General features: G+C 41.8%; 1 protein-coding gene and 3 long non-coding RNA genes across 14 annotated transcripts in view; 2 read left to right on the top strand and 2 right to left on the bottom strand.

The window, feature by feature from the left end:
• Positions 1-1296: 1296 nt before the first annotated feature.
• Positions 1297-18404, bottom strand: LOC102546421 (uncharacterized). 4 transcript variants are annotated; one of them, XR_010052655.1, is made up of 3 exons: positions 17895-18404; positions 3051-3387; positions 1297-1607 (listed from the first exon to the last, which is right to left on the bottom strand). It is a non-coding gene; the product is annotated as an uncharacterized LOC102546421 (long non-coding RNA). The 4 variants fall into 4 exon arrangements; XR_005505931.2 differs by lacking the exon at positions 17895-18404 and adding an exon at positions 6789-6915; XR_005505932.2 differs by lacking the exon at positions 17895-18404 and adding an exon at positions 6338-6676.
• Positions 7109-14458, top strand: LOC120103531 (uncharacterized). The gene is made up of 3 exons (XR_005505933.2): positions 7109-13455; positions 13600-13679; positions 13906-14458. It is a non-coding gene; the product is annotated as an uncharacterized LOC120103531 (long non-coding RNA).
• Positions 18405-21516: 3112 nt separating the features above from the next.
• Foxg1 (forkhead box G1) lies at positions 21517-24327 on the bottom strand. Its single transcript, NM_012560.3, is given in 1 exon segment — positions 21517-24327. A coding segment is annotated over 1 exon segment (1443 nt). The 5' UTR covers positions 23887-24327; the 3' UTR covers positions 21517-22443.
• Positions 24328-25565: 1238 nt separating this feature from the next.
• Positions 25566-26656, top strand: part of LOC134479380 (uncharacterized) — a 59988-nt gene continuing 58897 nt past the window's right edge. For 3 of the 8 annotated variants that reach the window (XR_010052663.1, XR_010052661.1, XR_010052659.1), the window contains exon 1: positions 25566-25700. This is a non-coding gene — a long non-coding RNA (uncharacterized LOC134479380). Of the gene's footprint in view, positions 25701-25972; positions 26461-26656 lie in introns of those variants that run through there. The other 5 variants (XR_010052657.1, XR_010052660.1, XR_010052662.1 and 2 more) reach the window with 3 other exon arrangements.

Raw genomic sequence — 26656 nt, 5'->3', positions numbered from 1 at the left:
CTAAGTGAAGCTACTTTGAAAGTCATGTAACCAAGAATATTGCTTGGAAAACATGGGTTCTAAATACATCTGTCATTTACAATTTCAACAGTTATTAGCACCAAATTTAGATAGCCTAATATTGATTCACAACTGGACTAGGATTGTCACTGAGACAAGAGTCTAACAGGATGACCTTTCAATCCCTTATCTCCAAGCCATGCTCAAATAAGTTTTTGCTACGTGGCTTCTGTATTTATCCCCTTCCATGGCTATCTATTTCCTCTAATGCCTCCAATTAACTTAAATCAGATCTTGTAGCTGAAGAATCCATCTTTTCTCCAAAGGTAGTTTGCATGGTTGTGAGGTCTATTTTGTGTTGACGTTGAAATTCAACAACCTAAAAGTAATCTCATCCTGTGCTTTTTTTAATTTAAACTTCTTGATGATACCTCTCTGGGTAAATCCATAAGAATTGAGAAAAACATCACCAGGTTTAGTACTACATGCCTTTAATATCAGCACTGGGGAGGCAGAGGGAGATCTATGTGATTATTTAGAGTTCTAGGAAAGCCAGAAATATATGTAAGTTGAGTCTCAAAATATTTTTAAATTATTTCAAGATAATGTAAAGCACACTAAAATATCTCATATATTTATGATATATCATAGCAGCTGTTTCCTCTAACTTAGGATAGAAACAGTACACACTTGAATTAATCATGAACTGAGGATTGAACTTAGGGCCTTTCTTACTTTCTAGATACCATCTAGCACTGCCTTATATCTGCAGCCCTAGGCACCCATTTTATCACATACATCTTGAGTGCTAGAGTAAAACTCTACAAATCCCTCCTTTAAAAGAATTTATTTTGGGGTTGGGGATTTAGCTCAGTGGTAGAGCGCTTGCTAGGCAAGGTCCTGGGTTCGGTCCTCAGCTCCAGGGGGAAAAAAAGGATTTATTTCATATTTGCACTAAGTCCTATACCAAGCAAAACATTCGGAAAGAAGAGTGGCCCAGAAAATGCACACACTTGCATGCAACCTAAGGAAAACATGGTGTTGCACCCTATGCTCTCTATGAGTGAAAGAATTACTTCTTCAGGTGTGTGTGCTACAAGATCAAAACCCAGTGATACAACATCTTTATTCTCTTTCCCAATTAGACAAATATGGAGAGAAGTTTTGACCCACACATAAAACCTATATCATCAGGAGGTAGCAGATGCGATAATAAGATAAATTATAGTCCTATGCAGCTCCCCACACTTGGACTGATTCAGCCAAGCTTCAATTGATTCACTGAGACCAAAACAATTTTATCCATTTATTAACATTTTATTTTTATTTATGGAACTAGAAGATAGGAAGATGAGCAAGAATTTTGGCATAAAGTTCTGTCTAGTCATTCTGAGAATAGAGGATTCTGAAGAGAATCTGCTTCTTCTTTTTATTTTTTTCCTTCTGAAGAATGATGAAGCAATTTTCACCAGGGACATGTGACTACAGGGAGTCTGCTCTCTACTTGGAAATTCCTGCTTGGTGTCAGCACACTGGTGGATAAGACACCCTCTAATGTGAAGTGGATGATCATGCCAGCCTTCCTTGTACCAAGGAGGAGTAAAGCTCTGAAAATAATAGGACAGGAACAAGAAAATAGATGATCAGTACAGAAAAGTCAAAGGTTTCTTAATAAAAACAAGATTGTACAAGCAAGAATTATTTGAAAGGTATTTGAAACATTTCAATTTCTCATGGTAATATGTTATTACATTATGCTTGACAAACATATGAAACCTTACTCTCCAAAATCAATAACTAAATCTCTTTAATTGATGTAATCACCAGATTTAGGGATAAATTTTAATATGTTTAATTACGTACAAGGAGTTATACATATCTATTCTATGGTTTTATTTACCTTTGCACGTTTTAATTGATTTTCCTCATTTCTTATCAATTGCATTAATTATATGAATGGAATGGTATTTTTTATCTGAAGGGAGCAAAGTACCATGTGAAATAGTGAGAGAATGATTCTTGGGGAAATGCATTAAAGGTCCTAAAAATTCAACTATTCAAATGTAAATGACAAAGCAACAGTGAGCCAAACCCATCAAGTGGCATATGTTGTCATGTGATTGTTTTTCAGTTTCTCATTGTTAGAAACAAATTGAACTACATTAATAGGAGGAATCTGAAGAAATAAAAATGAAGAAAAATAGATATTTCAAAAGAAAAAGCTTAAGAAATACCTTAAGTGAGAGGAAATTCCTCTTTGGTAGAATGAATCCATGAGGAAACGTGAAAGAATTAAAACGTATCTGTCCATTACTATGAACAGACTAAGATACCAGTCCAAATAATACACATGTAGACAATGACTTTTGGTTAGTGGGATTTTTTTTAAACACCACTTAGTAGTGTGTGAATAAAGAGTAAATAATAGATCAGTAATAGTTCCCTGGAAATCATGAAATAACGATGGGCTCCAATAAAAAAAATCTTAACATTGACTCTAATCGAAGTGTTCATCTCAGAAAGTGTGTTACTAACTCTATATAGTTAAATTTCGACTGAAAAAAAATGGTCTCTAAGTCCTAAGAACTGATTGTAGTGAGATTCTATTTCAATTGTGTAATGGAAATTATGAACATGGTCTTCTAAAACCAGAAAACCAAATATGGAGACTTAGGCACCCAATGAACTTGCCACTTTGCTTTAACCATATGGAATTGCTGTGTTGGGAGATCACTGTTTCAGAGGAGGATTAGGTTTGTTTATCCATAACAATTACGTGGATTAATGCACAAAAATGAACACTCACCCCAGGGTTTTCTCTTCATTCTTTAATATGCGTGCACGCGCAGACACACACACACACACACACACACACACACACAGAGAGAGAGAGAGAGAGAGAGAGAGAGAGAGAGAGAGAGAGGGAGAGACAGAGAAAGACAGAGAGAGACAAAGAGAGACAGAGAAAGACAGAGAGAGACAAAGAGAGACAGAGAAAGACAGAGAGAGACAGAGAGACAGAGACAGAGAGCTTAGGTCTTGGAAGTTACCTGTCTTGTTTTGTAAGTCGCACCTGTACTGTTGCTACACATCTGTGGAGCTTGGTGTCAGCCAACTGTTAATCAAGGATCACTTCCTTTCAGAGTGACTGATGAGCCACTGTTACAGCAATTTACAAAAATAACTTTTAGAAAAAGGGACTCGAGAGTTCCAGACAGTTCTCAGCAGCCCTGAAAGTTCCATGCTTGAAAGTTCACGCTTTACTAATGTACGGGTAGACAATTCAAATGGTCCATTAAATTTTAGAAATAGAATATCACGGGCAATATTTTCTTTTTGATTACAAGCGATGATAATGTCCCAGATCGTCTTTGAAAGTCTTTAGCCCTGGCAAGGTGAAAAGAAGATGCAGATTAGGTAGGCTCAGCAAGGCATGGTCAAAAAGTGCAAATTCAGAGGGTGCTGGAGAAACTCTTCTCACAAGGAGTGTGACTATTGTCTGATGAAAGGAATTGGAGGATATGGTTTTTGAAGAAAAGCTAAGAAAACAAGTATTTTATGACAAACCTGTTTAATTTTCCTACTTTGGTTTTGTTATCTCGTCAATATTACACTAAAGTTCTACACACAGCCAATGTTTGTGGGATACTTGATGCAAATCTACCAGACATTGAATGTTTCAATTACCAGACACAGGGAGCAGAACGTGTGTTGAAACTTCATGTTCCATTTTTGGTGTACATTTCTTTGTTGATTTATGTAATGTAGCTAATAATATGCAGCCTACCCTCGTTTTTAAACAAACAAATGAACTTTTAAAAAGCTTTTCGTAAGTTGCTAAGCAACTCCAAAGACACGTTTTATTAATTTAACAAATAGCATTTAGATGACAATCCTTAAAGATTTCTACCTCTGCTTTTATTAAAAAAAAAAAAAAAAAAAAAAAAAAAAAAAAGGAAATCCCAACAGATACCCTCCTAGTGTTCGCCATCTAAAGCCTCAGGGCAAGTCAAAGACATTGCCTTCTTCAATTCTATTTTTCTTACTGGGCAAAATAGTATTTTTTTTAAATGTTACTAAAATAAAAGTTAAATCCAAGGACTTCTGGTGTAGATATCCAAAGTATTCCCAGACCTGAAGATTGTTTAGCCTGGGTCCCACTGACAAGTTGGACAGAAGAGTTTGAAGCTAAACAGGAATGAAATGTTGACTTGCCTAGTGGCATCCAGCAACTTTACCTACCGGGTGCTAATGGCATGCCATCCCCTGTAGTTGCTATAATCAAATTTTTCTGCTGATAAATCCAAAATATCTAAAGAGGGTGGATACAGTAGGAAGAAAACTTCATTCATAGTTGAGAATCGCTTCAAATGAAGGTGAGTATAAATGCTAAATGCAAAATACACCTTGAGCCTAACATGTGGTAGCACTAACTCAAGATTTATCCCCACATGTCAATACCTATCCTCTTCACCGCTGCTGGTGATGAAGACTAGGTAGGTAAGTAATATGACTCTTGGGTAGCACAGCTCTCCCTGTATTTGAATACGTTTATGTTTATGTTTTGGTTTACCATTTCAGTGTAATTCCACTGTATACACACCAGAGTAAGGGGTCCAGTGGTTATTGTAATGATAGGCCTTTTCTAGCAATACCATGTTTCAGATATTTACCTGAATCTTTTCTTAATCCTCTTCAATTTTCTTTACATTCAGAGTTTAGATAGAATCATGTAGAAGTAAGTGTCAGGGGATGGAAGAGATGGCCCAGAAGTCAAGAGCCAAAGCTGCTCTTCCAGAGAAGCCTGTTTGGTTCTCAGCACCGTGTTGTCGGTGGCTCACAGCTGCCTGTAACTCCATCTCCAGAGAGCTCTGATTTCTCTGGCTTCCTCATATCCCTTCATTCACATGCCCATGCCCCATGCATACATCTAATTAACAAAATTTTATAGAAATGTATCAATAATAATGATCTTGTAAGGTTGTTTACACTTTCACCTCGCGTTTTTCCTATCCCACACTTAATACCATTTTATCCCTCACAAGCAAACAGCTTATATGCCCCCAATCTTCACACATGACTTAAGAAGGACAAATTCATTTTTTCCATGAAATTTTTTCCTAATTAATCCTTCCATTACTTACAGTATTATATTTCTGTTAAAAGAATGTCAGGGCTACAAATTAATGTGAGGCAATCATTTTCTGTCTTCAATACGCCAGACACTGAACACTGCTTAGGAGCTCTTTCTATCAATTTACATTTCATTATTTATGCCCAACTAGATTGTAAGTTCCCAGAGGATAGGAACAGGTTTTATCTGTATCCTCTGGCACCTTTTAATAATGATGCTAATAAATATGCTTTACATTTGATTAGCAATTATAACCTTTCAAATTAGTTTCATGCTTATTAGCTCATTGGTTATATAATTTCACTATTTTACAATCAATGAGAGTAGGACTTAAAACGCTCTAGGGAATAGTCCGTGGATTACACAACTGGTGCTCAGTAGAATATGTATTTAATATGTATGTACCAACTGACTGAATTTAGTCTTACACATTTCCAAACCTAAAATTGCTTGCCTGGTTATATAAAAAAATGGTTACGGCATTCAAAAAAATAAAAGTTATGATAAAGAATAAGAATCATCAAACCATTCGAAACACAACAAAGAAAGTGACTCGGTTGAAAAAGTGTTCAATTGTAATAAAGCAGCAGGAGGTAAGAAATCTCTTAGTTTCTAAAAGAGATTAGCTTCATTTTGCAAGGTCTTCACCTCTTATGAAAGAAGTAAAATCGTTTTTTAAAGACATCAAAATGTAAAGGAAACGCCTTAAGAGTAACTTCAACATCCTAAAATTCACAGCATATATGTATATGAACAAGACCAAGAAAAATATTTCCAACAACTTTACCCCCCCCCTTTGGGGGCATAGCTATATAAATAACACCAATGTAAAACATATGTGTTTATCTGCCTTTCAGCTGAGTAGAAAAAAAAAAAAAACTACACCCTCAAAGTGAGCTGATCTGAGGGCATTCCGCCCAAGGAAGCTATCCTTTATCCAACTATTTATACTGAAGGCTAAGTGCAGACTCTGGTCTAGGCCCTGAATGAAGGAAGAGGTCTAAAACTCAGTTGCCGGGTGTGAATCTTGGGCCAACGGTGGAGAAAGGGACAAGTGAAAAGGTCTGAAAAGCCAGAAGTGATTTCCTTCTCACTGGGCCTTTTCTTTCAGCCCTTAGCTCCTTCCGCTCACTTAAGAAGTGAAGGCATTTAAAGAAAAACGGAAATTAAAAACAATTGAAGAGGAAAAGTTTAAGGCATCACCAGCCAGGAGGAAGGTGCCACCGGGCGCCCGAACCATCCTCAGCCACGTGACTGGTGTAAAAGGAGAGAGGGGAGCGACCCCCTAGGCCGGGGCCCGGACTGGCTGAGGGTCTGGCGAGGGCCTGGGGAGGAGGGGCGGCGCCGCTAGCTGACCGCGAAGCCGGCCTGAGAGCTCCCGACCCTGGTGCCGCCGCAGGCCTTCACTGGACGCCTCCTCCGGCCTTTCCCAGAGGTTCCTCCTTGCGGAGCCCCGGGAGCCCGGCCTGAACCTCTCCCGGCACCTTGCAGACAGCGCCAGGCGGGTTAGCGAGCTGCGTCCGAGCTCGGGGATCCCGGGCTGAAGAATGGTTGGGTTCAGCCGCGAGAGTTCTCCGATCCTCGGAACGACCAGCGCCAACAGGCCAGCCTGGGAGACGCCCCAACGACCGCGAAGGGAGCGCAGAGGCCGTACCGGGCCGTGGAGCCTGGCGCCTTCCTTCCCGAAGAGCGGTAGAGCGCAGGAGCGCGCGGGCTCGAGACGCGCCACGCTTTTCAGTCTAAACTGGGAAGAATAAGATTGTTCCCAAGGTCTTGTTTATCCAGAGGGTGAAAAGGGAGAAACTCAAGTCTGTTGGCATCTTCCCTCGCCCCGCCCTACTCTGAATTAGTTCTGAAAAGCCTGCCCAGCGCAGGAGGGGATGGAGGGAGCAACCCTTTTCCTCTCAGCAACCCTCTCTCCCGCCCTCAGTCTCCACACACCCTTCTCTAGCTCGGCTCAGGAGTTCGCACGAAGTCCGCCAGAGGATCGCAAGAACCCCTAGTACTAAGCACCATTAGATGGCTAGCTTATCAAAATGGAAGTAGAAAATCGCTTGCTGGTCACGGTATGATTAAAATTCACTACCCTCACTAGTCTTGATAGTCAGGGCACTTCTACCACATTGTTTATAAACGCCGGTAGGGTCTAAAGAGAAGAGGGATTCCATACGACCTTGCAACTACTAATCCTCTACCTCAGAAACTTTACTTTCATTCCCAAAGGCCAGGCCTAATGACATAGCGGAGAGCTAAATCAGGGTCCTGCCAAAGCGTCTGTTCCCTCCTATCCTGGACAGGGAGAGCCGTCGGGGATCAGAGTCTGAACTGAGTATTCTATAACGTGTGGTTATTGACAAAGGGAGGGGGAGAGTGGAGGAGGGAAATGGAAAGGAAAAACAGGGGGAAAAATGTGTTCATTTACACATTTCCTGTGCAGAACAAAAAAGTCCCACCATCAGCAAAAGAAGCCTTTTCCTCCAAAATAGCAGCCAAAGAGGGAGAATTAGAATATGCATAAAATTCCTTCATTTTCATTTGCACAGAGCATGATTTCCGGCACATTCGATGTAAGCTGCGCGATTAATCCCAACGCCTAAACATTATTTCACTTAGCATCTTTCCAAAACTCACCTAAAGGAAATTACTGTCTTCCCATGACCCCTTTTTAAAGCTACCATTTCCTTGTCTGTCTGCCAATGAGAATTCCTTTGATAGGGGTTATAAGTGGGGGTTTCCTGACCATCCTTCCTCCTTCACTGCGCTGCTACACCGGAGCCCCATTCCCCTGAAAGCTAGCTGCCGGCTATGAAGCCAGGACTGGAAGCCTCAGCCTAATGGAAAGTGTGATTTAGAAATGTGCATAAAAGATAATAAACATGCAGGACAGATGCTCTTTGTACACTCTTGTGTCCTGAAAAAAATCTTTCAAGTTAGCAGTAACCAAGATGCTTGTCCATAGACACCTCTTGAGTACCAGCCTGTCCTCAAGAATAAGAGAATGTCAAAACCTTACTCAGAGTAATGCTGTTCCTCACAAATATTCAGCCTATGTAGCCACTAAATCCCACAGCATAACCCACATCATGTTTTGTTTTGCCACTTACAACACATCTGGTTGCATCTTCCTTGAAAAATTCTTTGTTGTGAAAAACTATTAGCATTATTTGAAACAATTCTTTTTTTTTAAAACCAGGGCTTACTCCTGCCTGTGAAAAGGTATGTTTCTTTTATTTAATAGAATGTGAATAATGGGTGAAAATTTTATGTCTTGACTTACTGTTACAAGAAAATCTTCATTCCAGGAAACTCTACTCTAATTCTTCACTCCATATCCCAGTATGGAAAGAAAATCTATATTTGCTCACAATATAAAGGTGCATCTGCAAAGATTTCCTTCAGTATCTGCAGATTTCAAGCAAATCTCAATTGCTAGTACTTAAAAAGAAATGCTAATATTTATTTGACTTTTAGTTTGCATAGAATAAGCAATATTTGATGCATTTAGTTTGGCATATATCGGACATGAATAAGCATTTAATATATGGTTTCTGTTGGCTAAAGATGTATTAAGGTATTGGGCTATAGAAGCTTATAAATTTAATTAAATGGGTTTGTAAACTTTACAGACACAAAAGTTTCTGCATACTGTTAACACTAAAATAGACGCTTCCAGTTTTTATTTACATCAAATATCATCAGCAGTGAATCATTAAATGTAGTTATTCTCAGTTGTGCAATCCTGTATTGGTTCAGAAGTTCTCAGTCACATGAAATAAAATAAAAATTATTAGAAAATGAGTTCTTCCAAAGCCATATTTAGGGAGTGCATGTAACAGAATTGAGAGCCATGTTTTCTAGTAAGGCTGACTTCCCTTAATGTTCTTACTGAAACAAGTGATAGTTTTATTTCTCAATAAAGAAACATTTCTTAATTAAAAGAACCGTGGTAGCAGAATATTCTCCTTAAAACATTATTTTGGTTGTAATTAAATTAAATATGAGATGCTCTTATCTTATTTTAAGTTGCAGAAGTATGTTTACAGAGGAATTGGAATGAATTCAGTGGGCTGTTGAGCTCCAAGCATTGAGAAATTCTGGGGCGCCACTGAAATGTAGACCTACCAGCACCTAAAGCTGCCACCTCCCACCGCAGACTTACAGAGATGCTTGGGACCTGAGTACCACTTCAGTGTGTTTATTCTCCAAAATGAAAGCTTCTCTTTCTTTGCTGAAATTTAATGAAATAATGTTCTCCCAAACTGGAAGTGTTTTCATTAAAACAAAAAGACTACAAGGAAGTGTAAAAGGGTGTTCAGCCTCCTTCCCATAGACAGCAAAGATCACAAAGAGCTAAGGCAGTGAAGGTTGTGCCCCCCCCAGCTCCCCACCCCCTTGCTTCCTTCTTTTGGTGTTTCTGTTATGGACTGTGTGTGCATTCATGTTTGAAAGAAATATCTCTCACACAATAATAATAATAATAATAATAATAATAATAATAATAATAATAATAATAATGATATAAAAGTTTCCAGAACACAAACTGGCTACTGATATTTATGTCTTTGATTTTGTTTTGTTTGTTTTACCTTTTTAAGGGTCTGGGGTCTGCTTGTTAGACATTGCCAGGGCCACATTCATGCAACTAAGTTTGTCAATCTCTTATCCCAATCCATCCTGTAGCTAAGAGCTCTCCTCATATGTATGGCCATAGGTGCTGAACTGACAAGGAATCTCTACATTCGTCTGTTATTCTTTCCCACAACTGCCCTCCCTCTTCCTACCATCTTTCCCATCTTTCTCATAAACAAGGCAATAATAAACCACCTGCTTGAGAGCTAACATCTACCTGACAAATGCCAAATCTAACCTCATACCTTTTATTTTTTTTCATTTTATTTCACTTCATTTCCCTTTTTGTGGGGGATTGAAAGTGGGGCTATATGTTCAGGAGACAAGAAATATTAGACTGAGATGATGTTAGACCTACTGATTCTTCCTACCCAGGCCTAGGGCTGAGCTGCCATTTGCTTACCCAGCATGGGTAGCTCTCACAGAAGCAGCTCTTGTACCTGGGAAATGGTTTGATTTCCTGGCTAGACCATCACTGGTGAAGACTACTGCCACTAAATCTACTTTCTTTCCTCTTCTTTAGATCTACCTGTTCCTAAAGCAATAAAAAGAATTCATTCTGGGGTGGGGGTGGATGCGATGCTAGGATGTTGTGTCTCACTTTACAGAGTGGATCCATGTTCTCTGAGTTCCCTGGAAACTTAAAACTCTCTTATTAACTTCCTTGGCTTTTTGAACATAGTTTTTAAATACCATTACTTTCCTACCGACCAGAAATGATCTAGGTAGAACATACCCCAGCCCTCCACTCAAGAACTCTTTACATGGCTACCTCTGTTCTAGACTGCTTTAAGAATGACACCTTCAGGGGAACATGCCCATAGCCATGATGGAGCCTGAACACAGAATTGCTAAATGGCATTTACAAGGGCTACTATAGCAGACTAAGGGAGACTTTCTTCAGAAACTTGAGTTTATCTAGACAGAAATCATTCATGAGCAAAACATGAAATTGGAGGGAGGCTCAACCTCCTCCATGGAACACAAATCTAAGGTTGAAGTGGGTTTTATCTCCTTCCTGTTGGCCTTGGAATTATTTTAAGCTCACCTCTGCTATGAATTTTCATTGTTATTATTAATAGTTTATTTAGCAATATTGTTGGGGGCTTGTTACTTTTCTTGTTGTGGTTGTTACACTATTCACCAGAAGTTTAGGAAGATTAGTCAGATTAATTAGTTTATTGGTAATTTAAAGCTGAAAACTAGTAATTAAACCAAAAGCTATAAATGATCGTGGATGATTCATACCGATGTAGGATTTAGAAGGAAGATAATCTAAATTTTGGCCACTAAATTTTTGCAGCTGTGAAATAACAAGGACTTGGGGATCAAGAATATGATAACTGTTGTATATTTTAGTCACCCAATCACTCTCTCTCCCCCTGGATTATCAGTAATCTGTTTGATAGACTTAAAAACCATTTTTTGAGTAGAGAACAAAGGTGAGATGAATGACCCTCATGTCACCAGATTTTTCACATGGATTCCCTGTGCTCAGGACCATCCTAGCATATAAGATCTCTCCCTTTCAAAACAGCTTTTTCTTTCTCTCTGCTCCTGTTATGAGTCTGTCTGAAAAGGAAGCATACTATAAGTCAAGGAAACAAACTCACCCTTTTAGGCAAACTATATGGAATATAAACTCAACAATGCACTTCTTACAATGAGTTCCTGCTCTTTCAAATATAATTAATGTTTTGATAGTATAGTTCCTTAACTACATATATACACATAAAAACAGACCCACCCTCTAGCTCTACTGTTTGTACATCTAAAACAAAAATGGATACATTCTTTCAGTGGCTCCTAAAATACTTCTAGACCATCAGCACATTAAGATAGCTATAGTGCAAATATTGTCAATTTTGTTAAGTATTATTTAAAAACAGACGATATTCTAGATCGATATAGTCTGATACAGAAATTTTCTACATATCAGGCAAAATCTCCAAAACCCTATTTATACTTTGAAAATTTAATAATGGAAGCATGATCTTAGTATCTTTATTTTATCTAGGTGAGGCTTAATTGACAAATGTGTATAAAAACAAGTAACTATAATAACAAAGTATTCTGACTTAGTTCAGACTTACTTTGTCAAATACCTCATCTCTCTGTTTTAGGTCAATGAGTTCAAAACGTTGGTGTTAGTTATACATAAACACATGTGGCATAAATGGTCAGAAACACAGACGTACAGATATGTAGCTAACAGCATAGAGTTAAATGAAGATGTCTGAGGTTCCATATTTTTGCCTTCTTATATTGCACACCCAGCATTTCATCCTTCTGAATGATTAGCATGTTAAGAATGGATAAATATACAGACAGCGGGCTGTGGCATGCTTTCTCTCTTTAGTAAAAAACGAATACTATTGAACCCAGCACAAATATCAAACTTCATCTACCTACAACAATATGGGATAGAGAACTAGATATGGGAAACTCATAAATTGATTTGCAAACCTCCTGGAGATACTGTTTGATATTTGAACATATCGAAGGTACTGGCAAGAGAAAGAAATATCTTACACATTTCTCTCTTCAAACTTTTTAGAAGGAATGTGTCAAAGAATTTGCTCTTTGTAAACATTTTGAAGCTCCTTCTCTTACTTTTCTTATTTAATATTTGAAATTATAAAAGAAGATAAAAGGAACAAGGGAGTCTATGAATGTGATTTTTAAGTAGATTGTCTTTCAACAATATGAGAGAAACATAACTTTTTCTCACTGCAGTATGATTCTTGAGAACCCCTAATTTTGTGGTTGTTTAAGATGGGGCCCATTAGCGATCTTTTTTTATTGCTTTCCTCCAAGCATACATGTGAGATTGACACTCCTTCACACTCACGAGGTTAACACAGATTATTAAATATTAGTTAATTTTTAACAGAAAAGCCCCTAGGAGTACAGACTCGGTGTTAGTATAGGAAGAAACTACTATCCCGGTCGTTTTGGGTACAGGCAATTGAACAAACAGTTTCTATCTTTGGGTACAGGCAATTGAACAAACAGTTTCTATCGTATAGATCCCCAAGAATGTGTGAAACATAAAGTACAAGTTCTCCCCCAGAACTCCTGATGTGTCCTTATTCCTTCCCAGATCTCCTTCCTTTTGTTTTGCTTTTTCAGTGGAACTACTGTGATCTTGAGTGAGGTTTTGTTTGGCTCTGGTTAATATTAAAGAAGATCACACACGGTTGAAAAATATTGTTATTTTTCTTTAATGGGGAAAATTGGACTCCTGCGTGTCAGATCTGTGGATTTCCGAAAGGCAGTGGGAATGGTACTGACATCACTTTGCACTTTAACAATCCGATTTGGTCAGAGTACAAGTTGTTTGTTTAACCCGACAACTCGGTGCACCCCGTCGCACACTTTGCACACTCATTAAAACGATTATTCACGACCTGTCGAGTGTTTTCGGGTTCATTCACAGGAAAGGCTTGCATCCAGGGAGCAATTCAAGTCAACACTGTCCACTATACCGGCGCACGTGAGGACGAGCTGGTGCATGCGTGAAGGATGCGGGAGGGGTTGGTGAGTAAGTGCCTTGGCTATTAAATCCTTCTCTTCAAGGGACGCTAAGGAATCTCAACCTCCTTACAGCCCTGGACTCCACAACACTTCACTCTGCTAGCTTCAACGACTTGATAAGGAAAAGAAAATTTAAACAAACGAAACAAATAGAGGTAGCTCTCTTCCCGCTCTTCTCTTCTCTCCCTCCCTCCCTCCCTCCCTCCTTCCCTCCCTCCCTCCCTCCTTCCCTCCCTCCCTCCCTCCTTCCCTCCCTCCCTCCCTCCTTCCCTTCCATTCAACCTTCTGCAAAACTTTAGATCCCAGGATACCTTCTGCCTGTGGCCCGGTTCTCATGGACAACTACTGAGGAAAAGTAATTCCCTTTCCACTTCCCAAGGTACCCTTGATCCCCAAAATAATTCAGATCTGTTTTCCATATGTCTTGTATTCACTAGGGGAGGGGGAAGGGTATAGCAAATAAATAATAATAATTCAATGGGGGGGGATCCCTAGATGCTTTTGATAGTTGTGGAAGGACTGGTCCTGTACAATAAGAAAAGAGTTGCAGATAAAATATTAAATAGCCTTCAAGAAGCTACGCCACTTTTGTTTTTGTTTTTCAGTTTTCAGCAACTTTGTAATACTTTGTAATGGCAGTAGAAGACCACAATACGGATGTACTTCCACCCTTACTCCCGCGCCTTTACTTACAGGGAATGCACTGAGCGACTCAGGTATTCCTATTATGTGCTGAGATGGATGCCGGTACTCACCCCATGTGTTGCATTAGGGGAAGGGATATGACTATCTTCAGAAGATGTAATAACACGCACACTAATAAAACATATGTACATACATGTATTCAATATATAGGACATCGTATGGCTTTTTTTCTGAATGACCTTTGGCATAATTTCGAATTAGCATTTGTTTAAAATGTCCAATGTCTAAATGATTCATCCTCTATTTTTTCATTTTAAGGAAAACTCTGCAAACATATAACTAGCTTATTTTTGTGAGGCTAACCCGGACAAACCAATTGAAAACGATGTCTTATTTGTGAGTTTCATTCCATTTAAACCTAAGATCACCAAATCATGTTTCCTATTTATCGAAACATGTCAATACTATGTGTGAAGAAAAGAATGGAGGCTCTCAAGCAGCATGGGGCTTGAAGCAGAAGCCTGTTCCTAATTTCTTAAAAAACGAGGATGAATAAACAATTTATATTAAACTGGCCATACTCTCAGGATCCACTATGAAGTGCATTTAGAATGGATGGGTTTTCACTTCCTATAATAAACTCCTGCATTAAAAGCAATGTGTGACAATAATAAAGAGGGAGACACTAAAATACGGGAAGCAAATAGCTGAAACCTCTGCATAAATAAACACAAATCAATGTAGTAATACATAACACTATTGACGCAGAAATGATCGATTTTAGTCTTCCAACCTGCAATCGGAGTTTGCCATGTTTAATTAACAGTTTTTCCCGGAAAAAATAATAGATAAATAAAAAAAAAAGCAATGCCTGCTGTCAAGTCTATCTGATCCTACTTAATTTTTCCCAGAATATTTTAAATAAGATGGGCTGAGTACTCCTTTTTTCCTAAGAAAGCATTGCCAACCTTTAAAATTACATTATTAATTATAGAAATTATTGAAGTATTAAATAATAAAATTGCCACCTTATTCTTGCTCTGAATTTTTCAACATTCATCCCAGTCTCTAATTATTCATTCAGCACATTTTAATAGAGCAAACACAATAGTACTTCCTATTATCAAAGTTTTCTCAAACACTGGAATACTATTGGGTTCAAAGATTCTTCAGCTACGAGTAATATAATAACTGAGAAAGGTGTTGATCCCTCAGTACGCATGAGCACCCTCTCTCCTGAGACTATATGAGCTCTATGGAAGAAAAAGAGGAAAATCTGCACTACTTCAAGACTATTTTGTACTATACATACAAACTGAACATATGTCAGACTCAACAAAATAACTATACTTTAGATTTCTAGAATGTACATCTAAAACAAGGTCGCAAGTTTCCATACAGCTAATTTTTCGTTTGTAAGAAATTATTAGCAGGCAGAGGTGTGTGATACCTTTCAAATTTGGCTTCTGAGTACTAATGGGAATTGTGTTCATAATTTTTTTTCATCTATGACTCTAGGTTTCTTATGCACAAGTGTGAAAAAGAATTTCCAACTTATAATGCTCAACCTAGAGATAAAATCATTGCACATAAGCCGTGAGTGGATTATTTTTATAATAGTGCACAATCAAGAATTTTTCTAGACTCCTGTCATCTTCATCTAGGGCCAAGAATTCAGGGGCAACCAGACCCAAAGGGAAAATATCATCAGTTATTGTTTAGGGCTAATTTAACAGATAATTTAACTTCAAACAACAATGATTAGGTCATTAAATTTCAGAGTCATGAGAAAATGAAAGAACCAACCGAGAGACAATTCTCTCTAACCCCATTACAGTTTTCAGTCTTCCTATTCAATCAAATTAAAACAAACAAACACACTGTATCTGCCTATGCAGGATGATACGATACGTTTGCTCCTTACAGCACACAAAGAGAGAAGCAATAACAGGAGATGAAGAGGGGGAAGGAGAATGAAGGTGGATATTTCAACCCGGGATTCAAGCAATATAGGAAAATTCAACTTTAGCCGAAAATGAATCTCCAACGTATAGTTATTGAACACGCTCTCTAGTACCCACCCGAAATCACAAATCTCTTCAAGAGCTGTATGCTTTTTCCTTCTGTTCGGGCTTTTCTACAATGCCAAAGACTCTGAAATGTTTTAGGCCACAGTTCCAGAAAAGATGTAGGCCATTCCATCTCTTCACAGAGATTTAGATACAGAATTCTGAATTTTTTGTTATTATCATCAGTAACTTTTAGGATCACAGTCTCAGGATTTCTGCCTATTTTATGTTTTGCTAAAGCGATGTGGAAGCTTAACAACTAAGCTTGACGGCTGGAAGAGGGAGGTGGGAGGTGCAGGTGGAAGCATCCCTCGGCATTTCTCATCTTTCCCCTCTAATTCTTTCAAAAGAAAGATATTTCCTAGCGAATCTCCGCGCTTCCACCGGAATCTGCTTCCTAGCCCAGCTTTTGTCTTCCCCCCAACTCCAGGCTGCTCCTAGAGTTCAGGAAATTTCCTATCGGAAGGATTACTCTTTCCGAAACACCAGAGGCATGGGCAATAAACCAGAAGGAGACAGACATAATAGAAGACTATTGTAAAATCAGTTTTTACCAACTACCGGGTGAGTGCTGTGATCTGAAACTGCACCCCACAAACAAAGACTAACAAGTTCTAAGGAATAGGGAAGCGTTCTTAGACAGCTAAGAAGGAAGGGAAACATAAGGGCGCCCACCGCCAGAGCTTTGGGAAACCAGGTCCCTAAGCGGCGGCAGTGTCCTGGGCTAGAGCGCCCTCGCGTTGCTGCTCACCAGCAGCGCGGCTCCTTGGGCGGGTTCGCAGGCTAGGACTGTCTGAACGCCGGCCCCTCAAGGACAGGCCGTGCGACTGAACGGCCCCAGCTAGCTATCCTGCCTTGCTCCATGCTCTGCTGTTAGCCGCTAGCCGGAGACCTAAATGCTGGGCCGAGCCTGCCACTCTACTTGGAGTCCAGCCCGGGAGCCCTCGCCAAAGCCAGTCCGGAGGCGCAGGGCAGGCCATCCCGACACCGCAGCCCGGCCTCTCGGGAGCTTCGGGAGGAGCCAGCCAGAGTCTGGCGCGCTCGCAACCACCCTGGGACAGCCAGACTCTGGAGCATACAGCGCCGGCTCCTAAGTGTGCATTAAAAATCAATTATTTTCTTGAGATTTCCAAAGCCGGGAACTGAGCTATTCCCAACAGGGACAGAGTCAAGCCCAGAATGGTGCTCATTTCCCTAGAATTTTTTTTCTGCTCCGTGAGACCACGAAGTCTCCTTCTCTTAAGTGGTGCTGAACTCGACCTGCACCCCGATACGCTTAGTCTTGTAGAGACCCTAGCTTGACCCAGCCAAAAGAGCTGACGAGAGGGGCTGCACTGTGGTGAGGCTGGCAATGCCAGTGTGAAATTGGGAGAGAAGACAATATGAGAGAGAGAGAAAGAGAGAGAGAGAGAGAGAGAGAGAGAGAGAGAGAGAGAGAGAGAGAGAGAGAGAGAGAGAGAGAGAGAGAAATTGAGATTCTTCATTGTAAAGAAATTAATCTTGATGCCGAGGATCCCGCATTTGAACAATAAATTTCCTTGTTCTCTGAGGCAGCCACGAAATTCAGAAATCTCTATTCAACGAAATCTTTCTCACACTTTTGTACATACTCTAGTATTCTATTGCCTTCTCCATATAAACTTGCCTTTTCTTCCTCCTTTGAAGTATCTAAATCCTCTTCACCTAGGCATCATCCATAATTTCTGCCCACGTGGACAGATCATGAGTCCTTCCACCTATGACTGTGGGAAAATCTACTCGCTTGGAACAATTTCCAAGTGGGAAAAAAGAACACTTAAGCCTACAAGAGGTTCCATCCACAGTAGTCTGTGGACAAGCTAACCACCCACCACCATGCGGCAGGGAAGACTTTCACTTACCGATCTCCTGGTGAGAGTGTTCACAGTTCTCAAGTCCTCAGCAGCCTTCCAACAACGTCGAGCAGAACCTTGGATTGGGGGGTGGGGTAGGGGCACCAAATCGGGAGGGAGGAAGACAAAACATAACACTACGTCATATATTCCGCAGCCCAGAGCCCCTGGGCCTACATTCCCTGGACAAGGTCTTCAAGAACTGAGTGAGGAACAGGGTCAATTTAGGAGTTGTAAACTAAAAGATAGCTTAGTTTTAACTATTGGTGGTCAGGGAAAGAGTTCCAGAATGGTAAGGCAGAACAATTGGGGTGAGAGAAAAGAGTGGAACTGGAAGCAAAAGAAAATCGAAAATGGATTTTCCAGCTATCTGGAAGATCGCTGATACCTTTTAACTCTTACAGGAGGGAGAATTCAGACATATTGTTGTGAAAGAGAATCTAGATGACCACTGTACTTTTTGTAACTCCAGGATCTGGCCTTGAGTAGAAGTATAGTGAGGGGGAAATTTAAAATTCAATGTTTACCTACCCTGCTTCTTAGAAGGACTGTGCAGATTTTCCTTTGGAGATTTCCATGTGTCTGGTAGAAGCTGGGGACAGGTTATCTGCTGAAGTAGGAATGTACGGGAACCCCGCCCTTTAGGCACAGCTGTACAACCTCAGCAGCCCATCTCGGTCAGCATCAAAACCTGTAATGATCTTCTCCTTCACCCTTTGTTAACCTAATTCTCCAACATGCTTTCAGCCTTAAAAACAACCGACTACATTAGCTACTCACAGAATCAATTCATCAAAATTAAAATTATTTCAATGCATGCAAATTTCCCAATGAGAAAGTAAAAAATACATGTTGTAAAAAAATCAAATTTTTATATGGACGTCTAATATATTTTATGTACCCACCTATTTGGAGTGAAATATGTACCAACTTGAATACATATTATCATCAATGCACTTCCAGATGGATTCTTTTTTTTTCCTCTCTGCCCTGCCTGTGATCATAGAAGACTCGGTAAAACTATCTTGACTATAAGGACACTTGCATTGAACAGTTTTAGATTAACTTAATTTCCAATTTTGCAATTAGAGGAAAATATTTGGAAGAAACTCCCTTTCTGTTGCATTTTCCATCATTTCTTTGTGTTTAATGTATTAACAGTTTCATTAACTGTTCATTATGTCAACTCAAGTAAAATACTAAATGTGTAATATTACAATTTTGAGTTTAAAATATTAAGATGTGATCATTTTCTTTTCCAATTTCTCAAAAAGGGCAGTCTCTTGCTTTGTTTTAAGCAATTATAAGTTTAAATAAAAACAATCTTCAAAGAGTTTTAGAAGTGTTTGTCTGGAATGAACTAAATGTAATCTGCAAAAAGTTGGTGACAATATAGAGTAAAACATTGTAACAAGTCTGAAGTAAAATTAAATGTATCAATACCGTGCCAGATTGTCATTTTTTCAAAAAAGGATCTCCTAAGGGAGGGTAAGCCAGATCAAGATTAATGAAATTAAAAAAAAATGTTCACACACTGGGCTTCAGTCTTTACCAAATTGTCTTTCTGTATAGGTTCTTGCTTATGTCTAGGGAGCCTAATAAACAAACTTCCAATCACATCCTCTACATTTGTAAATTAGACATGTGATAAAGCACGCTTGTACTCCAATATCTAGCTCCCTGAATACAAAAAGTCAAACTTCATTACGGTCTTGAAAGTACAAAAATGTGGTCATTGAAATTATATTTCTCTGTCTTCTAAATAAATATTTTATAAAAATCAAAGTAAGTATAGATAGTTCATGTATGCTGGCCAGAGGGAAAATACTCACAAAAGAAATGTTTCTTCAATTTCTCTTTTAGCTTTACTATGTGAATTCGGCTTTCTTTTCAACTTTTGATACTCAATACTGTATTTCCTCTGTGTAGTACATACTCATTCCATAAATAAAACTCATAGCAGAAGCAAGCAATAAACCATATCTTTCCCCCAACCTAAATGTAGGCCTTTCTCTGTCTGCCTCATAGCTATGAAATGAAGATTTCCTTTGCCTAAAGCCCACATTCCCTGCCTCCCCCCTTACTTTGTGGGGTGTGTGTGTGTGTGTGTGTGTGTGTGTGTGTGTGTGTGTGTGTGTGTGTGACAGAGAGAGAGAGGGAGAGAGAGAGAGAGGGGTTCACTTTTAAAAACTGTTAGATCTTAAGAAACTCATATCTAAGCAAAATCTATTCTCACATTAAGAAAACAAAATCTTGTCCTCATAAAGAAGATAATCAAACTAGTCTATTTTTGCCTATCTCTCTCTTTTCAGTTTGACTCCAGTTTTTTAAAATTTCTTAAGATCTCTTTCCCCTTCTCCCTTCTTCCTTTCACAACCCAGCCATCCCCATTTCCCAACATCAGCTATTCTGAATTTAAAATCATTTTTAGCCAACCTGCTTCTCCACTAGGTTCACTGCCCCCCTTTCCCTGAGCAACTCTCTAAGTGTTTGCTGATAACATCTTCTGGACAGATTATTTTTCACTGGACCCATTGTAAAAAGTGGCCAGCTTATTGCATTACTGCAGAACACATTTCAGACTATACAAATGTAACAAATGAACAACTTGTCTTCCACAGAATCACCACAGGATCCAATTAATTACTAAACCTTTAACTCAGGTTTTCTAATTATTTTCTGGAATTATAGTAAGTGGCCTGTTTGAAACAATTTGAAAAAGTTTTCACTTTTCATATGTATGCATATATACATACACTCAATATATCTCATATATATGCATATTGTAATTAAAACAAAAAATCTTCCGTGTAAGCAAAAGAAACACATCTATAAATTAAATTATACAAATATATTGAAAAGAAAATCAAACAAATACCTCTGTTGTAAAAATGGAGGTGGAAGATAGGGCTATTTTACTTGAATAACTAGAATTTTAAGTTGATGTAATTAAAAATATAAATATAAACATCCGTCTATAAATCATTACAACAGGTGATCACTTCAGTAAGCTCTACATTCCAACTCAGCACATCTTTATTAGAATTCTTTCACTGTGGGTAAAAAGCCAGAAAAATAAATGCTGACTTAGAAAGTATAAATACAAATAGTTAAAAAAAATGTTTGCAGCATTCATAGCACAAATTGTACCTGAACTGAAGGGATGTATATAATATACATATATAATATATTATATATCATTCTGTATTGCTATTATTCACTTATATCTAACTATATACAAATATTTATTTATAGCTTGTCAAGTTCTATAAACACATACCTGAAACAATATATATCAAGGACATTCTATCAACTGATTTGAAAATAAGCAAAGAATAAACAGCTATGTATATCTTTTTCAGCTGCATATCTACAAAAGCAAAGATATCGGTCGAAATCCTAGGTTTCATTTAAAGCTAGTATTTATTAAGTAGCCTGTTCCTGGTAAAAAAAATTGTCCACAAAGGGAGAAAAAAAACTACTATTCACAGCTTTAGAGTCTCAGCTCAAATTAAAGGAGCAGTTTAAACTCCAGCTTGGCTGAAAAAAAAAAAGCCTTCAAATTTCCTCTAAATCGAATGGTAGTTTTCAAATTATCTCTACTTAATAAAAGAGACAAAAATATCAAGATATATATGAATTTAGCCTATTTTTTATTTCTGTGTGTTCATAGTAAACATTTTTGTAAGTGACAAACACGGGCATATGACCACAGTATCACAATCAAGAAATTTTAAGACAACATTAACAATCACTCAAATTGATGCGGCATTTGCGCAACACAGGTTACATATTTGCAAGGTTTACCTATAAGTACAATAGGTATTAACATTTCACTACATTTAGAAAAAATAAAAGTGACCTGTTAGTGACCACATACATCGAAATATACACAACACAAACTGAAGGCAATCCTTAATTTTGTCTCCTTCGGATTCAATTGAATGGGCAGTGTTGCCAAACTAAACAACCTTCCTTTTTTGTTTGTTTGTTTGCTTGTTTTAATACTTAGTATACCAAGTGCATTTGCTAGAATCCAATCTTTGGTCTAAAAGTAAACAAAAGAAAAAAACAGTTCTTTAAAGAAAAGGACAAAACAATAAATGGCCAATATAATTTCTTGGGCACCTTTACTACAAATTCTTAAATACAAATTACAGTTTAACATTTTAAAACTCTCTTCATAATTTAGGTTGTTCTTCAAGGCCTGCGTCCACCAGATAGATCCATGATAACTTATAATACTGCACACATGGAAATCTGGCAGCCTTTAGAGATAGACTTGTCAGGTTTGAATGAAATGGCAAAGCAGTCACTATTTAGATACACATTCTACTATAATTTGACGTCCAAACCTTATATTCTACAATGTATTCTCCCACATTGCACCTCGCTGACACTCCACACCGTGTTAGAATAGTAAACAACCCTAAAGACTGAACAAACGTACAGAAATGGGGGGAAGGGCTTAATAAAAAATACCTGGACTTATTTTTTAATTATCATTTACAATGCAAATGTGTGTAAAACGTTCACTTACAGTCTGGTCCCCGGGATGTTAATGTATTAAAGGGTTGGAAGAAGACCCCTGATTTTGATGTGTGAAATAATCAGACAGTCCCCCGGACAGTCCTGTCGTAAAACTTGGCAAAGAGGGTCTTAAAGACTCACAGGGCAGGGTCGAGGGGGCCTGCGGCGACGTAGAGGAGGACGCGGCCCGGGCGCTCATGGACGTGCTGGTCTGCGAAGTCATTGACGGGTGCGGGACGTGGGGGAAAAAGTAACTGGTCTGGCCCGCGAGCAGGTTGACGGAGCAGGGGTTGAGGGAGTAGGTCCCGGAGCAGGGCACCGACAGGCCGCAGGGCACGGAGGCGGCGAGCGCAGCGGCCGTGAGGTGGTGCGTGGCGTACGGGATCTCCCCGTTGACCAGCCGGTCCACGCTCAGCCCGTTGGCGGTGGAGAAGGAGTGGTTGTTGCCCAGCGAGTTTTGAGTCAACACGGAGCTGTAGGGCATGGGGTGGCTGGGGTAGGCCGACGTGGTCCCGTTGTAACTCAAAGTGCTGCTGGCGCGAGGGTGGTGCAGGGACAGGAAGGGCGACATGGGCCAGTAGAGGGAGCCGGCGCGGTCCATGAAGGTGAGGCCGGTGGAGGTGAGCCGTGCCCCGCGCTTAAAGGCTAGCTTGGCCCGAGACGTGGTGGAGCGGCGCCGCAGCTTGCCGGTCGTGCCGCCGATGAACACGTCGTCGCTCGACGGGTCCAGCATCCAGTAGTTGCCCTTGCCCGGGTCGTCGTAGTGGCGCGGTACCTTCACGAAGCACTTGTTGAGGGACAGGTTGTGGCGGATGGAGTTCTGCCAGCCCTGCTTGTTCTCGCGGTAGTAAGGGAAGTTCTTCATGATGAACTCGTAGATGCCGTTGAGCGTCAGGCGCTTCTCGGGACTCTGCCTGATGGCCATCATGATGAGCGCGTTGTAGCTGAACGGCGGCTTCTCGTACTTGCCGTTCTTCTTGTCGCCCTCCTTGCCCCCCTCCCCGTCCTTGCCGCCCTCGCCCGCCCCCTTCTTCTCCTCCCCCCCAGCGCCCGCGCCCTTCTCCTTCTCGTCCGGCCCGACGGGCGCCAGCTCCGCAGGCCCGCCGCCTGGCTCGCCTTTGGCTCCAAGTGCGTCAGCCTTGGCCCCGTCCAGGGCGGCGGACGGCGGGAGCAGAAGCGGCTGGGGGCCCTTGTCGTCGTCCGCTGCTGGGGCGCCGCGCGCCTGCGGGGGCTGCGGGGCCGGGGGCGGCTGCTGCTGCTGCTGGGGCGGCGGTGGCGGCGGCTGAGGCGCGGGCGGCGGCGGGTGGTGGTGGTGGTGATGATGATGGTGATGCTGGGGGTGGTGGCTGTTGTGGTGACCGTGGCTCGCGTGGTGGTTGTCGTTCTGGACGGCCTCAGGGACCAGGCTGTTGATGCTGAACGAGGACTTGGGAATCATTTTCACCTCTTTCCTATCTCCCATGTCCAGCATCACCCAGGCGTCGGGGGGCGGCGACGGCGGCGGCGCAGGAGCCGAGCAGCAGCGCGGCGAGCGACCGGCGGGTTCGGAGTGGGGAGCGGGGGGAGCGGGCAGCGGCGGCGGCACTGAGCGCTCCGGCAGCAGCGCAGTTGGACCGCAGGCTCCGGCGCTGGCAAGGCATGTAGCAAAAGCTGCAACCACCCCTCAAGAATTAGAGAGAGAGAGAGAGAGAGAGAGAGAGAGAGAGAGAGAGAGAGAGAGAGAGAGAGAGAGAGAAGCTAGAGGCAGAAGCAACCCGTCGCCCGGGGTGCAGCGCCCCGCTCCGTTCCGCGCCCGGCCTCCCCCTCCCCCGCTGCCTCCTCCTCCTCGCGCCGCAGCAGTCACAGCAGCAGCAGCGGCAGCCCGAAGGGGGGGAGAGCCGGGCAGCGGGCGGGCGCGTCCCGGAGCGGCCGCGGCGAGGCTAGGAGACAGCGATCGAGTCTGCTATAGCCACAATTAATTTTCCGAGCTACAGGCGCACACTAGGGCTGTAAAAAAATTTTTGGTTTAACCTTTCCTACTGCTGAACCAATCACTGCCGGCGGCGTGCGGGAGCGTCTGGCTAGCCGTCGACCAATCGGGGGCCCAGGGCCCGCCCACCCCCGCCCCGCCCCGGCCCCGCCCCCCACGCACCGCCCCCTCCGGGTGGCGGGGCCCAGGCCTGGAGCCGCGGGGATCGGCGGGAGCTCGCCCACCCGGCCAGGATTAGCGTGGGGCGTGCGCCCCGGGCCTCGGCCGCTGGACTGTGGCCTCCTCCCTTTTTGGGATTATTTTCCTTTGCGGGTCAATATTTATCCTTATTGATTAAAGTTTGTATCCAATTTTTGTCTCTAAGAGAGGGGAGCGCGGCGGAGGGGCGAGCTGTGAGGGTGCGGGAGAGGGCATGAACCCTAAAGACGCGGCGGCCCTGGCAGCGCCCTCGGAACGAATGGGCCAGCGGCCCGGGAGAACCGGGCTTCGGGGGAGCGAGGCCTAGGAGGTGGGACGGGGGCGGCCACGGCCTGGCCGGTACTTACAGCTTCCTGTTGCCCCCGGCGAGCTCCGCAGTGAAGCTGGGCTGAGGGCGGCGAGCGGGGGCGGCTGAGCGGTGGGTGCCTTCTGTGGCAGCCTTCCGCGCGGGCGGAGAGCTGCCCAGGGCGAGCACAGTACCAAACAGTCCCGAAACACGTGCGCTCTCCCTCTGTCTCTCTTCACTCCAAGACTGGCGCACACCCGCCGGTGACCCGGTGGCGTTGTCTCCTCGGCGCTCCACCTCCTCTTCAGCTTCTAGGCAGTACTGGAAGCCGGTAGCCGCGATCGATCATCCTGGAAATATTTTCATTTTGCTTGACATTGAAGAAAATATGAGTGGGCGTCTACTTCCGTTTTTTAAAAAATCCTATGTTTGCTCCTTTTTCCCATTTCACAAATACTTATCTCTTTAAAACCTCAATCTTGAAACACCAGTATGTTGAAATCAGCTCTTATTCTTCCTGGATACTGCTGGAATTCTCTGGGGAGCCCGAGGAAGGTGGATTTGACAGTCCCAGCTTCTGGGGTTTGGGGATGGTTTGTTGGGGAGGTTGAAATGAGTGGGTAGCTTGTGATCCAAGGCCTTTAAAAAGATCGCGGCCAGAGCCAGGGCTAAGGCCCAGCATTTCCCAGGGATTGGAATTTAGTGCGGAGCACATAGATCAGAAACCTTCACCAGCTCGAAGCGCGCCACGTTGTAAAGAGAGACGCAGCCAGAGAGGAGAGGGAGGTGGAGACACACACAGGTCACGAGTATCTTTCCCCTCCTCTTTAAGGTAAAATACTCTAGCCATGCAAGCATTCTTCACTTTGATGAGCTCTTAGCTAAATGATCTGGCAGTCTTGATATTAAAAAAAAAAGGAAAGAAAAAAAAAAAAACAGGGCCTATGTGTGACGTTAAAATCTAGCAGAAAAATGCAATACTCCAAATAATAGGGAGTTATTCCACTGTTCCCACCCCCAACTTTGAAATGGGGCGCGGGAAGAGGGGAGGGAAGGAGAAACTCTGGAGAGAATAAGTCGCAATTAACAGATAGCTAGCGAATTTTAATATACCTATTGGGAATGTTGTAAGGGCTCTTTGATTATTTGTCCCCAAATATCCTTCCAGTGGTTGGATCTATTCCTACATATTTGCTGACTTTAAAATAAGCCATGCATGACGGAAAATTCCAGGGTAGTAGAATTTGCAAACCACATCGGTGCCAAAGGTTGATTTCTAAGCTTGGGGTTTCTTACGGAGCCTGGCAACGTGAAGAGATTTGCCAACCTAGCTAGAGAGATCTGTGAGCCTGAGTTGCCCTGTTCACTTCCCTTTCCACTCTTTTCTCTTCCTCAGGCCCATTTTCCATGGTGGTTCCTCAATGCGGTTGCTTTCCTTCCTCCTCCCCTCTTCCTTCTTCCCCTTTCACTAACCCACCCCTTCTCCCTCCCTCCTTTCCTCTTCCCTCCACCTACTCCTCCCCATCCCCCAGCCCCCCTTCTCACCACCGCTTATAATGGCTCACGGGGCTCCCTCTGAGGTGGACGGCCCGGTACGTTTTCGTAGTCGGTCTAGCGTGAAATGATTCGGTGTAACCGGATTCTTGGGAAAGGACAGGTTACGTAAACATTTACTGATGTGGAGTAACTATACTATTTGTACTCTGATATGCAGGAAGGAAAGTGTTGATTAACACAGAAGAAAAAAAAAGCGAAATTAGCTGATTGCATGCTCATAAGTGCAAGCTG

This window comes from Rattus norvegicus, chromosome 6 (genome assembly GCF_036323735.1).
Source record: "Rattus norvegicus strain BN/NHsdMcwi chromosome 6, GRCr8, whole genome shotgun sequence".
Classification (NCBI taxonomy): Eukaryota; Metazoa; Chordata; class Mammalia; order Rodentia; family Muridae; genus Rattus; species Rattus norvegicus.
Note: the sequence above shows the minus strand (reverse complement) of the source record. Positions and strands in the feature narration are given on the sequence as shown.